Source organism: Sciurus carolinensis, chromosome 10 (assembly GCF_902686445.1).
Source record: "Sciurus carolinensis chromosome 10, mSciCar1.2, whole genome shotgun sequence".
NCBI lineage: Eukaryota > Metazoa > Chordata > Mammalia > Rodentia > Sciuridae > Sciurus > Sciurus carolinensis.
The window spans coordinates 20,826,136-20,844,685 of NC_062222.1; the positions used below are offsets into that span (position 1 = coordinate 20,826,136).

Below are 18,550 nucleotides of genomic sequence, written 5' to 3' on the forward strand. Positions count from 1 at the left end.
TTGTTTTAGGGGCGATGGTATTTACGATCCCTTATGTTGATAAATGTAACCAAATAGGAAAAGAGTGTTGGTCTAGTGCAAAGGCATGCTTATTTTTGAGTTTGCCACATCTTTTCTGCCATGGGATACAGTAATGTGTGTTATCTACTGTACTCCGAGGACAGACGGCTGGATCACGTCATTAACAATCACTGCACGTGAAATAAACAATCAGGTGTCTTTGCCCCCACCTCCCTTTCCCCATTTTAGGTTTAATTAAGAATTCCTCTGTTACAACACTGCAGTTGTCAAGGTCTGAGAGACTCTTGGAAACTTGGGCTTCAGTCTTGCTGGCCCAGGCATTAAAAAAAAAAAAAAAAAAAAAAAAAAAAAAAAAAAACCCAGGCTGAATCTAATTTTTATGCTCAGTTCACGGTAGATTTCACTCTATTCTCATGTAAACAGCTCCTACGAATCAACATATGTGTCTGGGTGGTATCTCTCACTTTGTTTTGTAACAAAAAGCCATATTGCATCATTTAATTTGCTCAAGTCATGCAAATAGGAAAAAATCAATAGGACAAAAAGGGGTCGACTTATCCTCCTCCCCACTAAACTGCTGCCCACACACAGAGTCCTGTTGCTTATGGCAAAAGAATAACAACAACACCATTGTATTTGTTAGTTGGTTCACTAATGGGTGAAACTAGAGAACATCATTCTCTTTCAGTCCCCAGCTCTGTCCAAATGTTCATGCCTTTTGAGGGAGCATTTGTCCAACTCCCTCTATTCCCAGATGAGTGAGAACTGTCTTGCTGCAGGTTTTCAGCTGCAACTCACTCTTTATTCTTACCATATGCATCAGTAGTCTGAGATTCAGGCAACAGATATTCCAGCATTTTATTCAAAACAATGTCATTAAGCTCCAGTGTTATAATTGAATTAAGTTGCAAAACAGCTACATTCAGATTATCTTAAAGGTTTTACCAGGAGCCCCAAAGAACCAGAAACTCAAAGAAAGGTTTAGAAATATTTGCCATTAAGTGTCCCTGTGTGCAGTCTGTGCTATGAGTATACAGATGATGTAGAGACCCCTGCAATACAGACTTCTTCCGGGAACACAGTGGAATGAAAGCTGTTCTTAACTAAATATAGTGGGGTGAAGGGGAGGGGAGGAGGGACTGGAGGAATTACAACCCTTAAGAGAAGCTATATAATTTTTTTTAAAGAAATCACTCTTTAGGAAGCAATCTGCCACGTTAGCTATCCACATTCCTTTCTTCCTTGCATGCTCCCAATCTCCAACAAACCCCTACTCATTTGGAAAATATCTCTGAATTAAATTGGGCTCACTGGTCTTTGCTGGTCCCACTGCAAGTGGTTTATAAACCAACAGTACTCAAATTGTTCAAAACAGAGATTTGATATAGCTCTGCATATGCATTCTTGACCTATGTTAGTTCTCAAATTTTAATAGTTTTCAAAACATGTTATTCTATAATAAACTTCAGTGTTTCCCTTTTCCCCCATAAGCCTTCCTGGATTATAATATATGTTAGGGTCTTATTTCATAATGTGTATACAGGAGAGATGATGGCTATTCGAAAGGGCCCTTTTTTGTTTATGAAAGAAAAAAAAATTTTCCCCAGGAAAGATTTCTGCAGCTTTTCAAGAACCTACAGTGGTAACTTTTTTCCTAAGGGAAGAAATTTCTTTGACAAATAGATAGGAGGAAACTAGGTAGGAATATTGAACATGCTCAGCTCTGCAATTAAATCTGTTTCTACACTAACAAATTTTCTTTAATGAACTAGCATTGAGTTCATTTCCTTAGCCACGGTGCTGTGTTTTTATATTTTAATTCCTTGTACACTGTAATAACGTCGTGTATTGTAATGAGGTTGTAAACTGCCATACAAATAAGTAGTGCCAAAATTTAGGAAGTTATATTGTCTCAGGAATATTTTCACAACTCCTAAATACAACATGCTAAAAGGATCTAATTTCCATTAGCCAAATTAAACCCGACCAACTGAGATGCCCCCATTTCTAAAACTTAACTTGTAGCCACAGAGGCATAGAAGTTCTCTCTACCTTGGGTGGTTTCACAGCCAAAGCTGTCAAGGAATGGGTGAAAAGTAATTGTTTTCAAGTGTGCCCTTTTACAATCATTTGTTTGCTCTGGCTCTTTCAGGGACAAAGGCTATTGTTGAACACATCCAACTAAACAAATAACTCATCCTGGGGTCCCTTTAACAGCTGCCTTAGTACAATGATCTATTTACATATTAGCCTAAAATTGAAACTGAACTCTTTAATGACATAATCCAGCACTATAGTCCAGAGACGCAAGTGTTCTACCGAACAGCTGAACAACCTTGCAGGCATATGATTTTTAGAAATAACTTTTTGTGTACCAAGTGATCTTAAGGCGACATCTTAATATACTGTCATTATTTTCTCCTTTTGTCCTTTCCTGGAACACACGTGGGTGCCTTTTTACCCTCTTTGTTTAGTTGCTTGATAAATAAGGAGAAACACAGAAGGTCTCTGTCACCATTTTACTGTTTGTTGATAATCTCTAGTTGTAGGCCACACTGGACCCTGTATTCCAGGAGTTATCTTACCTTTCTTATATGGATTTCACTTTCATGTGGCCAAAGATTAAAGGATAACCTGCCAGATGTTACAAATTAGTCAGTTGCAGCCACACTCATTACTGGGCATGCTGCAATAATGTATCAATGTTTTAACATGATTTCTTCCAAAGTATATTTAGTTCAAACCACTATAAATTAGATGGTTTTGTATATGGCTTTAAAAAATTGAAACAGGAAATTAGCTTAAAATTCTTCTGAAGATGAGTGGCATTGTCAGAAAGTTAAGGACCTGGATGAACACAGATACATAGGCAAAAAAGAAAAGAAAAAAGAAAAAAAAAAAAAAATCACCCTACTCACACCAGCACTCATCTGTCTAAACCAGAGTGGTGGCTTTGGTCCAGTCGGTTTAATTGACTTCAGTAAGACTATTGCAATGTTCATTGAAACCCAAGCCAGAATGATGGCTCTATCTATCTTCAAATAGGTATTTACACTGCAGACCTCACACAGAGCAAAATGTCACCATCCTGCTGGGCCGGAACAGCATGAAACTTTAAAAAGAATAATATTATACTCGATTTCAGATAATTTATTGAATCCTATTTCTGCAACTTTTGAAGAGGGATCTTGTGGCCAGGACACATTCCAAAAATTGGAAAGACAAAATTCTTTAGGCACTAAAATCAAGCTCTTCCTGGATAGCCTCTGGGAGAGTATTTGGGGATCATTTTGTTTCGGCTATAAAAAATGGAAGCATGCATATTCTCCATAAAACCAAGGGTAATTACAATCCAGTTTTTTCAGCCAGTAAGAAAGGTGGCTTCAGCATCTTTAGTTGTTTTGTTCTTAGTGCACTGCTAGATGATAAACAAGCAGGACCAAGCTGAGCACTATTAATATTGAATAGATCTGGTGAAGTCTGCTAGAGTATGGACAATAAAAGACATTTAAAACATTCTTGGAATGCAAATTCTAAGTGTCTGGTGTATGTTTCCTTTTAGAAAACTTTAACCATTTAAGCAATTGTCATTTAAGTAAATTGATAGAATTAAAAATGTAAATATCATTGTAATTAAGAATAACTTTTCTGAATACTGTACATAGTGACAGCATATCATATTTTTTTCCTGAAATAGAGTAACTTCTATTGGACTTTTAAATACTGCATGCCTAAATGTTAGCATGCTTGTATTCTGTGATTTCTTTTGTTACCTTGCTCCTCTAGATCCAATATTTTATGATATTGGATATGATGTCATAATCCTAAAATATAGAGGCCATATGATTTACTCAAATTAGAAGCTCAACTTATGAATGATCTATTTGCTTTAAACAATGATCTAGAGTTTGGAACATTCATTTGAGTGCATAGTTCTAATGAAATAATAGAAATGTAATTGAATGAATTGGGGAAACATAAAATTCATTCACATTGTTATTAATATGAACAAATGCTTGATTTAGACAGCTCTGCATTTCTTGTCTCAAATGTTTTGCTGATATTATCTTCAGTATTTATTAAAGGTGCTCCTGATACCAGTTTTTTAAAGTTAGCATGAAACACCGAGACCTATTCTACCTACTAATTACTAACCTCGATAAATCAATAAGTCCAAAATCGGTTTAATTGAAATAAAAGACGTATCATCGTAAAACTAATAATAAAAGTATGCCTGTTTCATTAAAATTCATGTTATACAAAAGCACTTTCATTAAACTCTTGTGTTTATTCATGCATATAGCATACCTGAGGAGCTAGTTAGAAAGTTTTTCCTGGCTAAGATATAATGAATAATAAAAATAGGTCTTAAACTGTTTGATTCAGCTTTGGGTATTTTTATAGAACATGAAAGGCAGTTTAGAAAACTTTACCTAGGTAGTCCGTAGATTGAAAATTAGTAGAAATATTTTAAAATGTTATTTAAGCAAATGTGTAATAATATCATATTAGAAATTTCAAGATAACATAGATTTCTACTTAAGATACAAATAAGCCATATCTTGAAAAATTGGACTTTGTGTGCAGTTGCTTAAAGATATTTGGGATTTTTTTCAGTTAAATATCATTCAGTATACACTTTGAGGCATAATAAAGTGCTAAAGCATTAAACAGTCTAAATGTAATTGTCTTCTAATTTTTCACACCTGAAAAAGAGTCAAGACTTTGATGATCCCTTTTATGATCCCTGACTTCTGTTTCCCCCACCCCACCCAGGGAGAGCTCATATCCTTATAAAGGCATCCTGTACTGTGACCCAGGAACTCTTTTCAGTAAACTTCACTGGCTGAATTAGGCTTATCTACTTAAATAATTGCAAGAAAAAACGTGACCAAACCTAACTTCACATCGTTTGTTTCTGATTTATGGCTTTCAGATATTTTCTGTTACCAACAACACAGAATGTGGGAAGTTACTGGAGGAAATCAAATGTGCACTTTGCTCTCCACATTCTCAGAGCCTGTTTCACTCACCTGAGAGAGAAGTCTTGGAAAGAGATCTAGTACTTCCCCTGCTCTGCAAAGACTATTGCAAAGAATTCTTTTATACTTGCCGAGGCCATATTCCAGGTAAAAAGACAAGAAAAAGTTAAATGAACCCTTGCAAATTATCCTTATTAGATGCCTGTTCTTAAATGCCTGTTAAGTTGTAAACTGCGTCTTGTCTTTCAAAATACCTATTTTACTTTTTAATGAACCTTTCCAAAGTTCTAAGTTTTATTTCTATGAAAAAGGTATTGTAATTTCTACTGTTGTAATTTCTAAAGTCTACTGGTGTTGCTGAAACATTTTACATTTCTAATTAAACTCATAATATAGGTGGTAATCTGTATAAGTATTGGATTGGCAGTACATATTTCTTTTCTTTCTTATTATTTTTTTGATCCTGGAGATGGAACCCAGGACATTAAACATGCTAAGCACATGCTCTATACCCCAGTCCCAATACAAATTTCTTTATCTCCCAGCATGAGTACCAAAGCCAGCCTCTTATACAAAGCCAATATATGATTAGAGAATGTCTACCGACTTAAGATATTCCTTTAAATAAAATATGATTGGGAATCCTAACAAGAAACATCTCATAAGGCACTTTCGCTCCATAAAATGGCTAATTTGCTCCCCCCAAAACCCCATGAAGTAGGTTCCTCTCCATTGAACAGCTGAGAGAAACTGGGTCTCAGGAGAAGTCACAAGCCTCATTCAAATTTGTACAATGAGAAAGCACATAGTTATAACAAGACTCTAATAAACATAGAGATTCCTGGGTATTGAATTAGTTAATCATCCAAAGTTTGTCAACTTGGGTTGTTGTTGCTTTAATTGGAAGGATCAACAAAGAGGAAGAAAAGAATTTAATGAGACAGACTCTGTTTAGTTAGACCAAATCACACACAAACAAAACTACTGAAGTTAGCAGTTTATAAAACTAAATGATTGATAAGGAAAAGATAAGCCTTAAGAACTGTAGGATGCACTTGGAGAACTTTTAAAACTGCTGTATACATTTTTACATTCTAACTGCCCTGGAAAATAAAGATTTTTGTATTTTTAATAGATCTCTTTTAATAACCTAAAGAAGTATTTTGACTGGTTGCTTGCTCCCTTTGGCTTTAGCATAACACGTACCTAAACCATTCAGTGAGAAAATATTATTATCGTCTTTATAAACTACAGTCATGTTTCTAAGACTTTCCTTAAACCAGCTGTTTCTTCCTCCTTATCACAGTCTCCAAAGCAAAATGGAACAGGTCACATGTGCCTGGATGGCCTGCAGAGGGCTGATAACAGATTAGAAACCATAAAGGTTGGCTGCAAACTGCCAAATCTTAAAGGTTTGCCTTCAAGACCATAAGCTGAAAGTGTTATGAACACTTAGCATTTTCTTTTACCTTTATCTAGTTCCAGATAAATACAACATGGTAGATTTGTGGACTTGTCTGTGGGGGTCTTTATATATTTAAAGTTATTTTAGCATTTGAGAACTGCAAGCACCTCACTCCCCAGATCAACATATGTGGTGACGAATGACAAATTTATTTTTCTACAAAGTTTGTATATATGTAAAACTGCTGAAGTGCATCAAGATGTCAAGTGCTTTTGGTGGCCACCCAGGCAGCCTTGAAAGATAACCAGATGAAAGCTCCACTTTCGAGGTGGATGGAGCCGTAAGGGTGCTTTCCAGAGACTCTGGAAGACTTCAGAAGCAGGCAGAAGGGGCTTCTCCTTCCCACGTCACATGCTGATCATCTTTTAAAATATTTGTCCCCAAAGAGAGTTGTAATGACACACCCTTTGGGTTACTTATGTTGATCAATTTGTTAGCCAGACTGACCCTTGGCAAGTCGGTTACCACTTCCTAAAGTGTGATGAATAAGATGGAAATCTTCCCCTCAGCCTCTGCTGCCAGCACGGAAGTGTTTGTAGACTTCCAGAACACTCATTTTTCAGAAATGATTGTGAGAGTAAGTTTGTATTCGTTTCACCTTCCTAAGTCCATTGAATAATATGGTTTGTATTTCACTGAAGTCCATAATTGTGGAAAACAGTTACTTTGGGATTCTTATTTATAAGATACAGGTCAATATATCTCTGTCCTCACCAATGACTTTATCTTCTTACAAATCAAAAACTTGAAGAGGAAGGTACCCTAAGAAATGGATCTTGCTAAATGAAAGAAAATGCTGAAAGGTATCAAAAGATAGGAAGTAACTTCAGAAGCATCTTCATTTTCCTCATATTGCCCAGTACACTAGGAAACACATGTCAATTATCTGACCCTTCCCTTCACCTTCCTGCTTCAAGAATGCTTCAAAATACACTCTACTGTCATGCAAAAAAAGAACAAATTAAAAAAAAAAAGTGTGGCTATTTTAGAATATTCATATAACCTGAAAGATAGCTCATTTCTAGAAATTTCAATTCAGAAATAGTCATGGTCTTCTTGTCTTCCCCAAAATGGGAAAAGACATGACAAAGCAATAGAAATGGTCATACACTAGAGTTATATTAATCATAATGTTCTCCAGTTGTGAATTTTCTCAAGGGAGGTAAATTCATAAAATTTCTAGAAATGCCAAAATTACATTCAAAAACCACAGGAGCTCTTTGCCCAACCCTTCAGGTCTTTTTTCCTGCCTGCATGAGCAGACGGGTACTTTGCTGTTCCTGAAAGATGGCATCGTGCACTCTGAGCAATGTACCAAGGAACCCAGTGGGCCTTATTTCTTGCTGCACCTGGTAGAGTGGTGATTCTTGTCACTCTTGGTCTCCTCAGCAGTAGCTCACTGTGGTGTCAAAGGTCTGCGCACAGTCAGTTCAGTAGTTTAATCCTGTTGCTAATCAGGTCAAGGTCAAGGGTTTGAGTCCATTGAGTTTCTCCCAACCCGCAGCCACTCCCAACTTTATCAGATGCTTCCACATGAGTCTTATTATCCTAAGGGCAAACTGGAGGGAATGGATAGTTACCTCCAGACTCACTGCTTCTGCCAGAAAACGTTGCTGAGTGAGTGCCAGGGGATAGGGAGCTCTTTTCTCCTTTTTTCTTTTTGCAATGAGTACACATACAAAAAGGAAAAGAGCTTCTCTGAGTGTAGAAAAGAGCCCAGACTGCCCACAGGGAGTATTTGTTGCACATGTCAGTATTTTCCAGGGTGCTCTGTAACTTGGCAGGACCGGACTCACAGTCCAGGATACTCAATAATCATTAAGAATTTGAAAAGTGCAGCTGCTCAAATACTCACTAAACATCCATCCTTAGCAGACCTAATCACGTAAAGATAACCCAGGATGTGCTAAGCACGCACCTTCAGTAAAATGTATTCTTCCAAACCAGAGGAAGAATATTAATATGCACAAAAAGTCAACACCTTATGAAATAAAATTGTAATGTCCCTTGCAATATGTGCTAACCAATGCCCTGAAACCAGGTCCTTTTTGACTCTTCACAACGTTTGTGTCTATTTCTTCATTGCCCACAGCAAAATCAGGTAACTTAAAGGAAAGTATTAATTTAAAAATATTAGATACCAATAGATCGTGATTGTAAAAACACTGGCCATATCTTATATAAAGTCTTCTGAGCTGGCTCCCTCCTTCACACTTATTCAGTTTGCCTAGATTTTGTCTAAAACTAGGAGAAATGTGTAGCTACACTTTTTTTTTTCAATTTGCAAAGATAGCATAGTATTTCTGGGGCCACAATGTTCATAAACGTGCACTAATTAATCTTAAGATATTCCATTTGAAAAGGATTTCTCACTTCCTCACATTTGTTGCCAGCTAAGAAGTCCTTCTAAAATGGAATGAGCCACCAGAATTGTCCATGAACTTCCCCTAGAGATGGCACCTTTTTTGCAGCTTGTAATGCTAGAATATACAGATTTCATTTTTTGAAACAAACTTGCATTTTCCTCTGAATTGAAATTTAAAAATTTGTCATGACCCTATAGGTAAACATCACATTAAAACAAATTTTTTCACTGGCAAATTCAATTATGAACAGATTCATAGCCTGACAGGCTTCCTGCATGCATATTGACATGGAGATCTTGCTGCCTGATAATAAATACTTCAAAGGTGTGTGTGTGTCTCTCTCCCCAAAGTCAGGTCCAGCCAAAAACAGTGCAAAGAGTTGAATTTAGCTATTCAGTTTTCCTTCTCATTTTTACTCAAAAGAGACTTGTTTGCCACTTTTAGTCTGCTTTCATCTGCATGCTTAGCCATTAAAGAAAGAGAGCAGAAAATAAAAAATTTTCCCAAATAGTGAATAGCTGAAGATGAATAAATGTTATGGCTGCCTTCATTCCTTTCCTGAGTTTTGTTGTTTGTTTTTGGTTTGTACCAGGGATTGAAGATGGAACCCAGGAGCACTTACCACTGAGTCACTTCCACAGCCTGTTTTTGTTGTTATTGTGTTGTTTTGTTTTTGAGACGGGGTCTCACTAAGTTTCTTAGGGATGAGGCTGTCTTTGAATTTGTGGTCCTCCTGCCTCAGCCTCCAGAGCCTTATTTTAGATCCCCAGTTTTTAATTCTTGATCTTTTTCAAAGAAAGATCACCTTCCAGGTGCTTACCCCCTTCCCTACCCATGGAGCATCCTTCTAACTGGGCCAGAACTTCATTTTCTGTGCCCTCTGCCACAGGCACACACATTCTCAAGGACATCTGTTCTAGTTGCCTAGTGCCCAAAGGCAAGACCCTTCCCAGTAGCCTAGGAGGAAATCAATCTGAGAGAATCTCTCTCAGTATTGAAGGGCACATTTCATCCAAAAGTTAGGTCAAAATGTGCATCAGACTTTAAACAACTGGGACCCTGACATCCTAATCAAGCTCACAGAAAATAGGCTTACAGTGTCTTTCCTGCTCCATTGGTGAGCCTCACTCAACTGACCCCAAAATCTTGTTCTTAGAAACTGAACAATTGCTAAACCTGAATTTGTTATAGAACTTCCACATTTCAGCTATGTTACTTGATGTTTTTATCACAAAACTAATAGGGAGCACAAAATCTGCTTTGTTAGATAGAATTTAAAATTATTAATATAATAAAGTATGAGACCCGAAGAAGCAATTTAGGACCACTGGTTACAGAGTCTGGTCTAGGCTGACTCTGGTAACAACATCATAATTTGAAAGAACTTAACAGAATATGAAAGTGAGTGTTATTAATATGCACAAAAAGTCAACACCTTATGAAATAAAATTGTAAAGTTTTCTTTTTGGTCATAAAGTCTTTTTCTTTTGTTAAGATATCTATATTTATTCCTATATATTAAATTCTTAATATATAAGAAAAGAAAAAACATCTTTTGCATCATATTAAGTAAGGCTGTTTTGTATTTTTGTTTTGGCTCAGTGGTGTGTCAGTTTTCCCGCTTGAGAAGATAGGAGGGATAATTTAAATATAATTTTATATTGCAAAATCATCATTATCATCTGTAAGTGAAGTGCAAGAAACAGACACCTACTATTTGAAAGAGCTCCTGATTATAATATATGATTAGTGAGGAAATATGAAAAGAATCAATGCAATGAAAGATTAATAGTGGGTTTGGATTACATGTATGTCATGAAATTTGTAAATTTTGATTAAAGAAGAAATGGGAATCCCAAACTCCCCACCCCTGATTTTGTTCCCTTTCCTGTTTTTTTAATCTAGTTTTTTTTCCCTTAGAATATTGATATAGTGTCAAAAAAGTATCTTTTCCAATGTCACCTCTTTCTGATGAGGTGGTTTTGCTATGACACTAAATGTTTCTCATGTGTCTTTTTGCATTTTTTTAAGGTTTTCTTCAAACAACGGCGGAGGAGTTTTGCTTTTACTATGCAAGAAAAGATGGTGGATTGTGCTTTCCAGATTTTCCGAGAAAACAAGTCAGGGGACCAGCATCTAACTATCTGGACCAGATGGAAGAATATGACAAAGTTGAAGAGATCAGCAGGTCCATACAGACAAATGTTATTTATAATCTTTAAAAAATAAAAAGTGACAAATATTGAGATTTTTTTTTTTTGATTGTTTGTTTTGGGTTTTGTCTTTGTGGTGGGGATGGAACCCAGGGCCTTGTGCATGCTTGGCAAGTGCTTTACCACTGAGCTACACCCCCAGCCCTAAATCTTATAGTTTTGACAGTGACTCAACTGTCTGTACTCCTTATGTTCAGCAGCTATGTCCTCCAGATCTTCAGATGCTTTTTTTTTTTTTTCTTCCTTTTGGGTAGTTTGCTTCTCTAAAATCATAGCTTAAATGCTTTTAATACTTAGACTATTAATCCTGTGTTATGAGCTTGGCTTCTCTGTGACTCATGTGAATTTTATGGGTATAGTTTTAGACTTGAATTTTATGATTGTTAGCTTATAGTGCTGTGGACATATTCAGCACAATTATGAGCAAATCAAACTTTAACATATAGATCTTAGGACTTTCTCTCTGAGGGCCTTCTTGTAAGGTTTCATCATTCAGAGTAAAACCTGATTTCAAATATTGTCACTGAAAGATGAGACAATGAGCTTATGAAAATTTAAAATGCATACGTGTTTGGATTCTGACTTTCTGACAGAATCTGTTTTATTGTTTTCGGTGGAAAAGATTTAAACGAATCATGTTGTGGGTCTTGGGTTAGCAGCACTTCATGATTCTCCAAAGCATTGATTTCTAAGGGAAATAGTTTGTTAAGGATGCTGGGGGCACTTCTTAGCTCATCTCAAGAGAAGCTTACTGGTTCTCTTTAATTTGTTTTAGAAAGCACAAACATAATTGCTTCTGCGTTCAGGAGGTTGTGAGCGGGTTGCGGCAGCCTGTGGGCGCCCTGCACAGTGGGGATGGCTCCCACCGTCTCTTCATTCTGGAAAAAGAAGGTTACGTGAAGATTCTCACCCCGGAAGGAGAAATATTCAAGGAGCCTTATTTGGACATTCACAAACTTGTTCAAAGTGGAATAAAGGTTGGCTTTTTCAATTTATTTATCTTTGCTCTGGCTATGTTGATTTTATTTTAGTGTTATCTTCCTCATGGAAGGTAATTCTTTGTCATAAAAGAAAGAAATTTGAAGGAGAAAACAAGGAGACAACAAAAATTATGACAGCTGAATGGGACAATGGCATTACAGTTTTGTGTTATTTGCTGATGGTTGAGGAATGCGATCAGATTGGTATCTTGACATTCTTTGTGATTTTCACTTTTAAAATTACTTTTAGCTTTATAAAGTGTTTGTTTCAATATTGTCTAATGGACATAACACTAGGATTATATATCAGCCTTTGCTAGTTGAAACAAGATCTTTTGGTTATTTTGACAATTACAAATCATTTTATTTTTACCATATCTGTTTTCAAGGCTGTGTCATAAAAACGCTTTTTATACTATAACTTCCTTGTTCAGTGTTTTCACAGGTAAGTCAAATATGTTTATCTATAATTAGTCATCTATATGATATATAAGTACAACTATGCTTTTTTTCTGCCTCTCTACTTTGAATTCCAACGTTAAATAATCTAGGTGTATGAATAAAACTTGGTCAGGTTTGTTTCACATGAGTAACACAGTACAATATTAGTAGGAAGCTGTAAAGCAAATTATGGCATTCTAAATTATTCTAAAATTATCCTGTTTAACAGCTCATGATGATTTTAGAATGAAACAATGTAACAGTAGGTTTTCGGGATCCCTGGTTATACTCTTCATTTCTTAACTGAGAAAACAAACAAAAACACCAAAGGAAGATTTTTTTTCCCCTACTCATATAGAAATGAGGTCCTTCTTGCTTTGTTGTTCTCTATTCAAATATACCACCCCCAAAACCAGAAGAAACAAGTCAGAAAAAATATGATATATATGATATAGTCCCAAAATCTATTCAGCACCTACCACGTTAAAAAAAAAAAAAAAAAAAAGAGTCAACTAGAACACAGGTAATAATACCACATAGTTGGGACCACCTGACCTCAAGCTCACGGTGTGAAGGTACCACCAAGCATGCCGCATAGAGAAGTAAGCCTTTTATGGAAAAGAGCTTGGGTACCAAACACACAGATCATTTGGAAAATCTTCTCAATTCAGTGGTTTCATCTTTCACCCAATAAAACTTTTCATTGCAATTCACAGCAGATAATCAAAATGAAGCATTAGTGTTTTGTATGTCAGGGTTTGTAAATCGCTTCTGAAATGTGTCCTGGTAGCTCAGTACCGATAGTTCTAATGGGCAAAGATACAGATGCAGAAAGGTCCTTTCTCACTAGCAGTTCATCCTGTCTTCCTATGGAGATGAACGTGCTCTCTGTAAAAGAAAAATGGGGGAAATATTTTTTAAAACATCTTCCAACGTTTCCATAGAAAATGACTATTAACATTTTGATAGACTTTCTTCTAGTTCTAAATTAAAGGAATTTTATTTTCTTTCTACAAATATAATTGAGGTCCATTGTTAGTAAATGTGAAAACAGATAAGGAATGTGGTTTTAGGGATTTTGTTTGTTTGTTTGTTTTCTTGCTTGTTTTCCTAGTTTTTGATTTTGTTTTGCCTTTTTTTTCCTAAGCAACTTTCAAATAAAATTAAAATGAAATCCCATGTATGAACATATATGCCTGTGCGTATACATGTGCATATGTATGTATCCTTTTAATCACTTTTTTCATTAACAATATATCTTGAGACTTTTCCCAGATTGAAAACTTTTCTCAAAAACGTATTTTTAAACCTTTTAGTTGCTGTGCTTCCTTATTAGAAACATTTAGAATGACTCCAGTACTTTTTCACCATTGTAAATACCATTATCACTCATAAATATTATTTAACTGATTGATGAATGACTCCCTTACTATGTATTTATAGAAAGATGATTACTGAGTTGAAAGATATAAACCATAATACACATTGCCAATTTGCTTTAAAATATATTTTCCAGTATTTGAGAGACTAGTACATAGTTTCAAATGCTATTTGAATAAAAATGTTCATCTTAAAAAGATATCTGTGATAAAATATAAATGTAAAAGGGGCTCAGAATCCTGGAAAATGTTGTTATAAGGAGTCATTAAACTAATATTCTTAGTTCCACTTCAGTTTAACTACCTGAACTGCCTTTTAAATTAGGGTTACTTTGGAATGCCTCTGTTTCCATTTATATCCATTCATTAGGATACTGAATGAAAGATTCTCTGGAGATAGTCTGTTCTGACATGGAGACATTTCATCATGCAATAAAATTGTAGAATTCAGGACAAAACAGTGCCATGACTCTGCAGTGTGTTTGCACTGGGGGCCTCTGGGAATTCTGCAGAACTTGGCCAAACCTTGACAAGAAATCTTAGAGACTTCAGCATCCCCTTTGCCAGAAGAGCTCCAGGCCTTCTGGAGCTTAACATAAACTTCAAATTCTATATTCAAAGGAACTGATATGACATACTTTAAAGTGCAATATGTTAAGTAAGGTCAGTAAGTAAGAATCTGCGGTGGGAACATTTGAGTGTATATAGTAACAAGCCACATGCTGATAAAGTGGGTTATGCTGATGTGGCCTTTATCTTGCTCTCTGAGTTACATGTGCCATGTCAAGGGGTAGCTGCCAGCACACTTATGAGTTGATTGGGGTTGATGCCACTATTGGTATTGCCTTTATGCCTCTTGGAGGCTTGTGAAGTGAAAACAGTTTCTTAGCTCCTTCACAGTGATGTTTCAGGCTTCTTTGATATATGAATAGTTAACGTGTTCATGGAAGTATTTTGTATTTTTTCAACAATTTTTTTTGCATGGATAATGCAAAGAATTTTTGTACATTATCTTACTTGTCACCTCTTCCCTATTCTTTTAGTTTTAAAATCCCAAGAGAGTGCATTAAACTGTTTAATAGACCAAACTATTGATTGCAATACTTAGATCACAGAATCAATGATACATACTAAGCCTAACCTCTGCATGTTTGGAATGAAAATATACAAACCGCAGTGGGGATCCCCCCAGAGTGACATTAATTAATGATCTGTAGGAGTAAATTAAATCAGAGCTGAAGAGGAATTCCTAATTGTAAGAGTTTCTGAACACTAGTATTAGCTATGTCCCTGTGTGGAATGCCTTGTCAGATAACTGTTGATTAACAAAGGACAGTGCCGGGTACAGTGGCACAGACCTGTAATCCCAGCAACTCGGGTGGCTGAGGCAGGAGGATCACAAGTTCGAGACCAGCATGGGCAACCTATGGAGACCCTGTCTCAAAAATATTGTTTTAAATGGGGATGTGGTTGGGGATGTAGCTCAGTGGTAGAGTGCCCCGGGGTTGAATCTCAAGTAACACACACACACACTCACACACACACACGCACAAAATGACTGTAATTTCTGTCACATGGTATGGGGAGACCATTTTTGTAGCAAGGAGTTGAACTTGATTCATCTTAAACTTCTCCAGTCCCAATTCTTAAAATTGCTTAAGAGAGAGGTCATCTGCAAAGAGCTGATTACTAAGGAGCCTGGACAACTCTTCCTTCGTGGGTTAAAAAATAAGATGCTCTATTCAATAGCAAGATTGTGCCATCTAAATTAGAGAAGACTGTAGTTTCCTGGGGCCTCACCTGCCTGTGGCTCACATGGCAAAAGTTAGCTGCAAACCTGGAAAGGTCAAGCTAAAATATCTTGACTCCTTTTTTTATTGATTCTTTTGAGTTACACATGACAGTAGTGTTCAATTTGATGTAATTTTGCAAGCATGGAGTATATTGTATTCTAATGAGGACCCCATTCTGGTGGAGGTTCATGATGGTGGCATTCACTGTGGTGTATTTATATGTGTACATATGAAAATTATTTCAGATTCATTCCACTGCATCTGACTCCTTTTTGCTGACAGGAAGTAAATTGTAAAATTGAGATTAAATAGTAAGTCAGAAATGTGTTTTAGAAACATGTAGTGATTCGATAGATTTTTGATGGCAGTGCTCTGTGCAAACTAATTGCTAATACTGACATGTAAGAATGGCCCACATATCAAACTAGTCAGTGAATACTATAGGCTTCATTTGAGTGTGTGTGTATGTGTGTGTGTGTGTGTGTGTGTGTGTGTGTGTGTGTAGTGGTGGTGGTGGAGGTGGTTTAATCCCAAAGCGGAAAATTTACAAAAGCTATTCTATCTCTAGGAGGAAAATCTATGATACTTGGTGATTTAAAATCTTTAAATTTAGTTTGCATCTGAAGTTTGAATCTGAGCTTCTGCAAACACCAGAACCAGCTTCCTTTCTCTAAAGTCCTAGGGAATGGTATACCAGTGGCTGCTTATTATAATAACCCGGGAGTTTCCACAGATTCCAATGCCCAAATTAAATCAGAATATCTGGGGTTGGGACCCAGGCATAAACCTTTCCCAGGTACTCTCATTATGTAGCTAATTTGAAAATGACTGACTTAGATTAAGCTAAAACTTTAGGTGAGCTACAAAGCAATGAAACACATTTCCTCTGCCTCATCTATACCCAGGTCCTATTCCTGACATGACCATTGGGAACAAATGGCTGGTCACCATTTGTCACTTGCCCGGTGCCTTTTGTTATTTACATGGCCTATGCATATTACTTGTCCCAGCATGAAGGTGCCTGATAAAAAGTTTTGAAAATGAAATTTACAAATCTCAACAGTTAATTCCAATTGGGAAATTGCTTTATTCAGTATTTTTTTTTTTCTGGTTTTTGCTTTATTTATTTTTTCTAATTTGGGACCTGGTGTTCATCTAGTTTGCAAAATTGTTATTGTTCCTAACCTAAAACACATAGTTTGCTGTCCTATCTGTAAATCCCTATTGAGAATCACCAAGACCCAAGAAGGTACTCTAGTATAATCTCACCCAAGAGCCTCTGACTAGCAAGGATTTGTAAGTCAGCCTTAGCTTTGCAACTGTGCTGAAAGGACAAGCCCGTATCAGTCACCTACAGGGTGGCCCCTGCAGGGAACTAGCAGGTGTACCTCTCTGCCACTTAGTTCACTTGGGTAGTCAGAGGACAGAGAGGGCCACACCCTCAGCAGCCCCAGCTTGCAGCTCAGCAGACAAAGCTGAAAGACTTGTCTGTCATTGGAGCAAGTGTCACTGGACCTCTGTCCCTCTCTATCTAGTCGGATCCTCACTTCAAAAGATGCTGCTGGAAGCAGTCCTTTTGCCAGGGGAGGAGAGGACATAAGGCTGAAAGCTGCTGATTGTCCGGGTGACTGAGCCCATTGAGGTGAGGCTCTTGAGAGACAGCGGTCCTGGTGCCTGGCCATTCCAGGAGCATGCGGAGGAGGATGCAGGGTCCGCCAGGACCAGCCCTGCCTGGGCAGCCTCTGTTTTCACATGGTCGTAAATCACAGGCACAATTATGAGCACTGAAAGTTGAGTGAGATCCGAGTGTTCACCAGGCCATTGAGGTGAATATTCTATTTTTTTGAACTTTGTCAGAGTCCTAACCTTTCACATTTTTCTCTGTCTCTGATTTGCAATCTTATGGCAGCCCATGAAATATTGCTTGTATTTTCGCTTCAGTGAAATGAAGCAAAGCAGAAGTGAGAAGCAATTTACTTTTCAAAAGTAGTATTGGAAATGTAGCATGCATATATGTATACATATTCCAGTGATTGGACCATGTATGAAATGCTTCCTCTGAAAAATTGTTAGAACTCTGCATTTAAACATGCTTTAGTTTGAAAGAAAGCATATGTTTAGTTGAAGGAAAGCAGCAAATTATATTTGTAAAACGTTACAATGCAAGAATCACCATTCTAGAAAGTTTTTGTACATTGCATGTCATTTAAAACATTTTGACATATCAAATTACTGCTTAGAAGTTATTAAAACTGATTGGAAAGAAAGTGGTGGAAATGAACATTAAATAAATCCATTTGAAAAGTGGTAGAAATTATCTTCCCCCAAACAGAAATTTAAAGTACCTTTTCTTTTTATAGTTTAGAATTCTGATTCCAAACCCTGCAATTAAAATGTAAACAAAATGTGAACCTGCAAGAAAAGTTTTTGACTGCAGTGATTTTTTTAATTAGTGCATTTTGATTATACAGAGTTTCACGGTGACATATTTGTACATGCGTATAACATAGATGGATCCACCCATCCTTTACCCCCCATCATTCCCTTGATCCCCTTCCCCTTCTCTAATATCTCCTTGTTGCTCTCACATTGTCACCCACCCCCATCCCTAGAGTCTACATATGTAGGAAAATATACAAGACTTGTCTTTCTGAGTCTGGTTTATTTTGTTAAGCTTATGATTGCCAGTTCCATCCATTTTCCTGCAAATGGCATGATTTTGTTCTTCTTTATGACTGAATAATACTTCCTTGCATATATATACACCATAGTTTATTTATTCATCTGTGGACAGGTATTTAGACTGATTCCACAACTTTACTGTTGTAAATTGTACTGGGATCAACATGGGTATGCAGGTGTCTCTATAAGATGTTGACTTTAATTCCCTCAAGGATATACCCAGGAATG

General features: G+C 36.7%; 1 protein-coding gene across 7 annotated transcripts in view; it reads left to right on the top strand.

Annotated features, from left to right (window-relative positions):
• The window catches only part of Hhip (hedgehog interacting protein), a 110,407-nt gene that overhangs the window by 1,499 nt on the left and 90,358 nt on the right, over nt 1–18,550 (top strand). For all 7 annotated transcript variants that reach the window (XM_047566434.1, XM_047566437.1, XM_047566435.1 and 4 more), the window contains exons 2-4: nt 4,958–5,150; nt 10,866–11,022; nt 11,823–12,024. In XM_047566434.1, the coding sequence (XP_047422390.1) occupies nt 4,958–5,150; nt 10,866–11,022; nt 11,823–12,024 (552 nt within the window). The remainder of the gene's footprint in view (nt 1–4,957; nt 5,151–10,865; nt 11,023–11,822; nt 12,025–18,550) is intronic.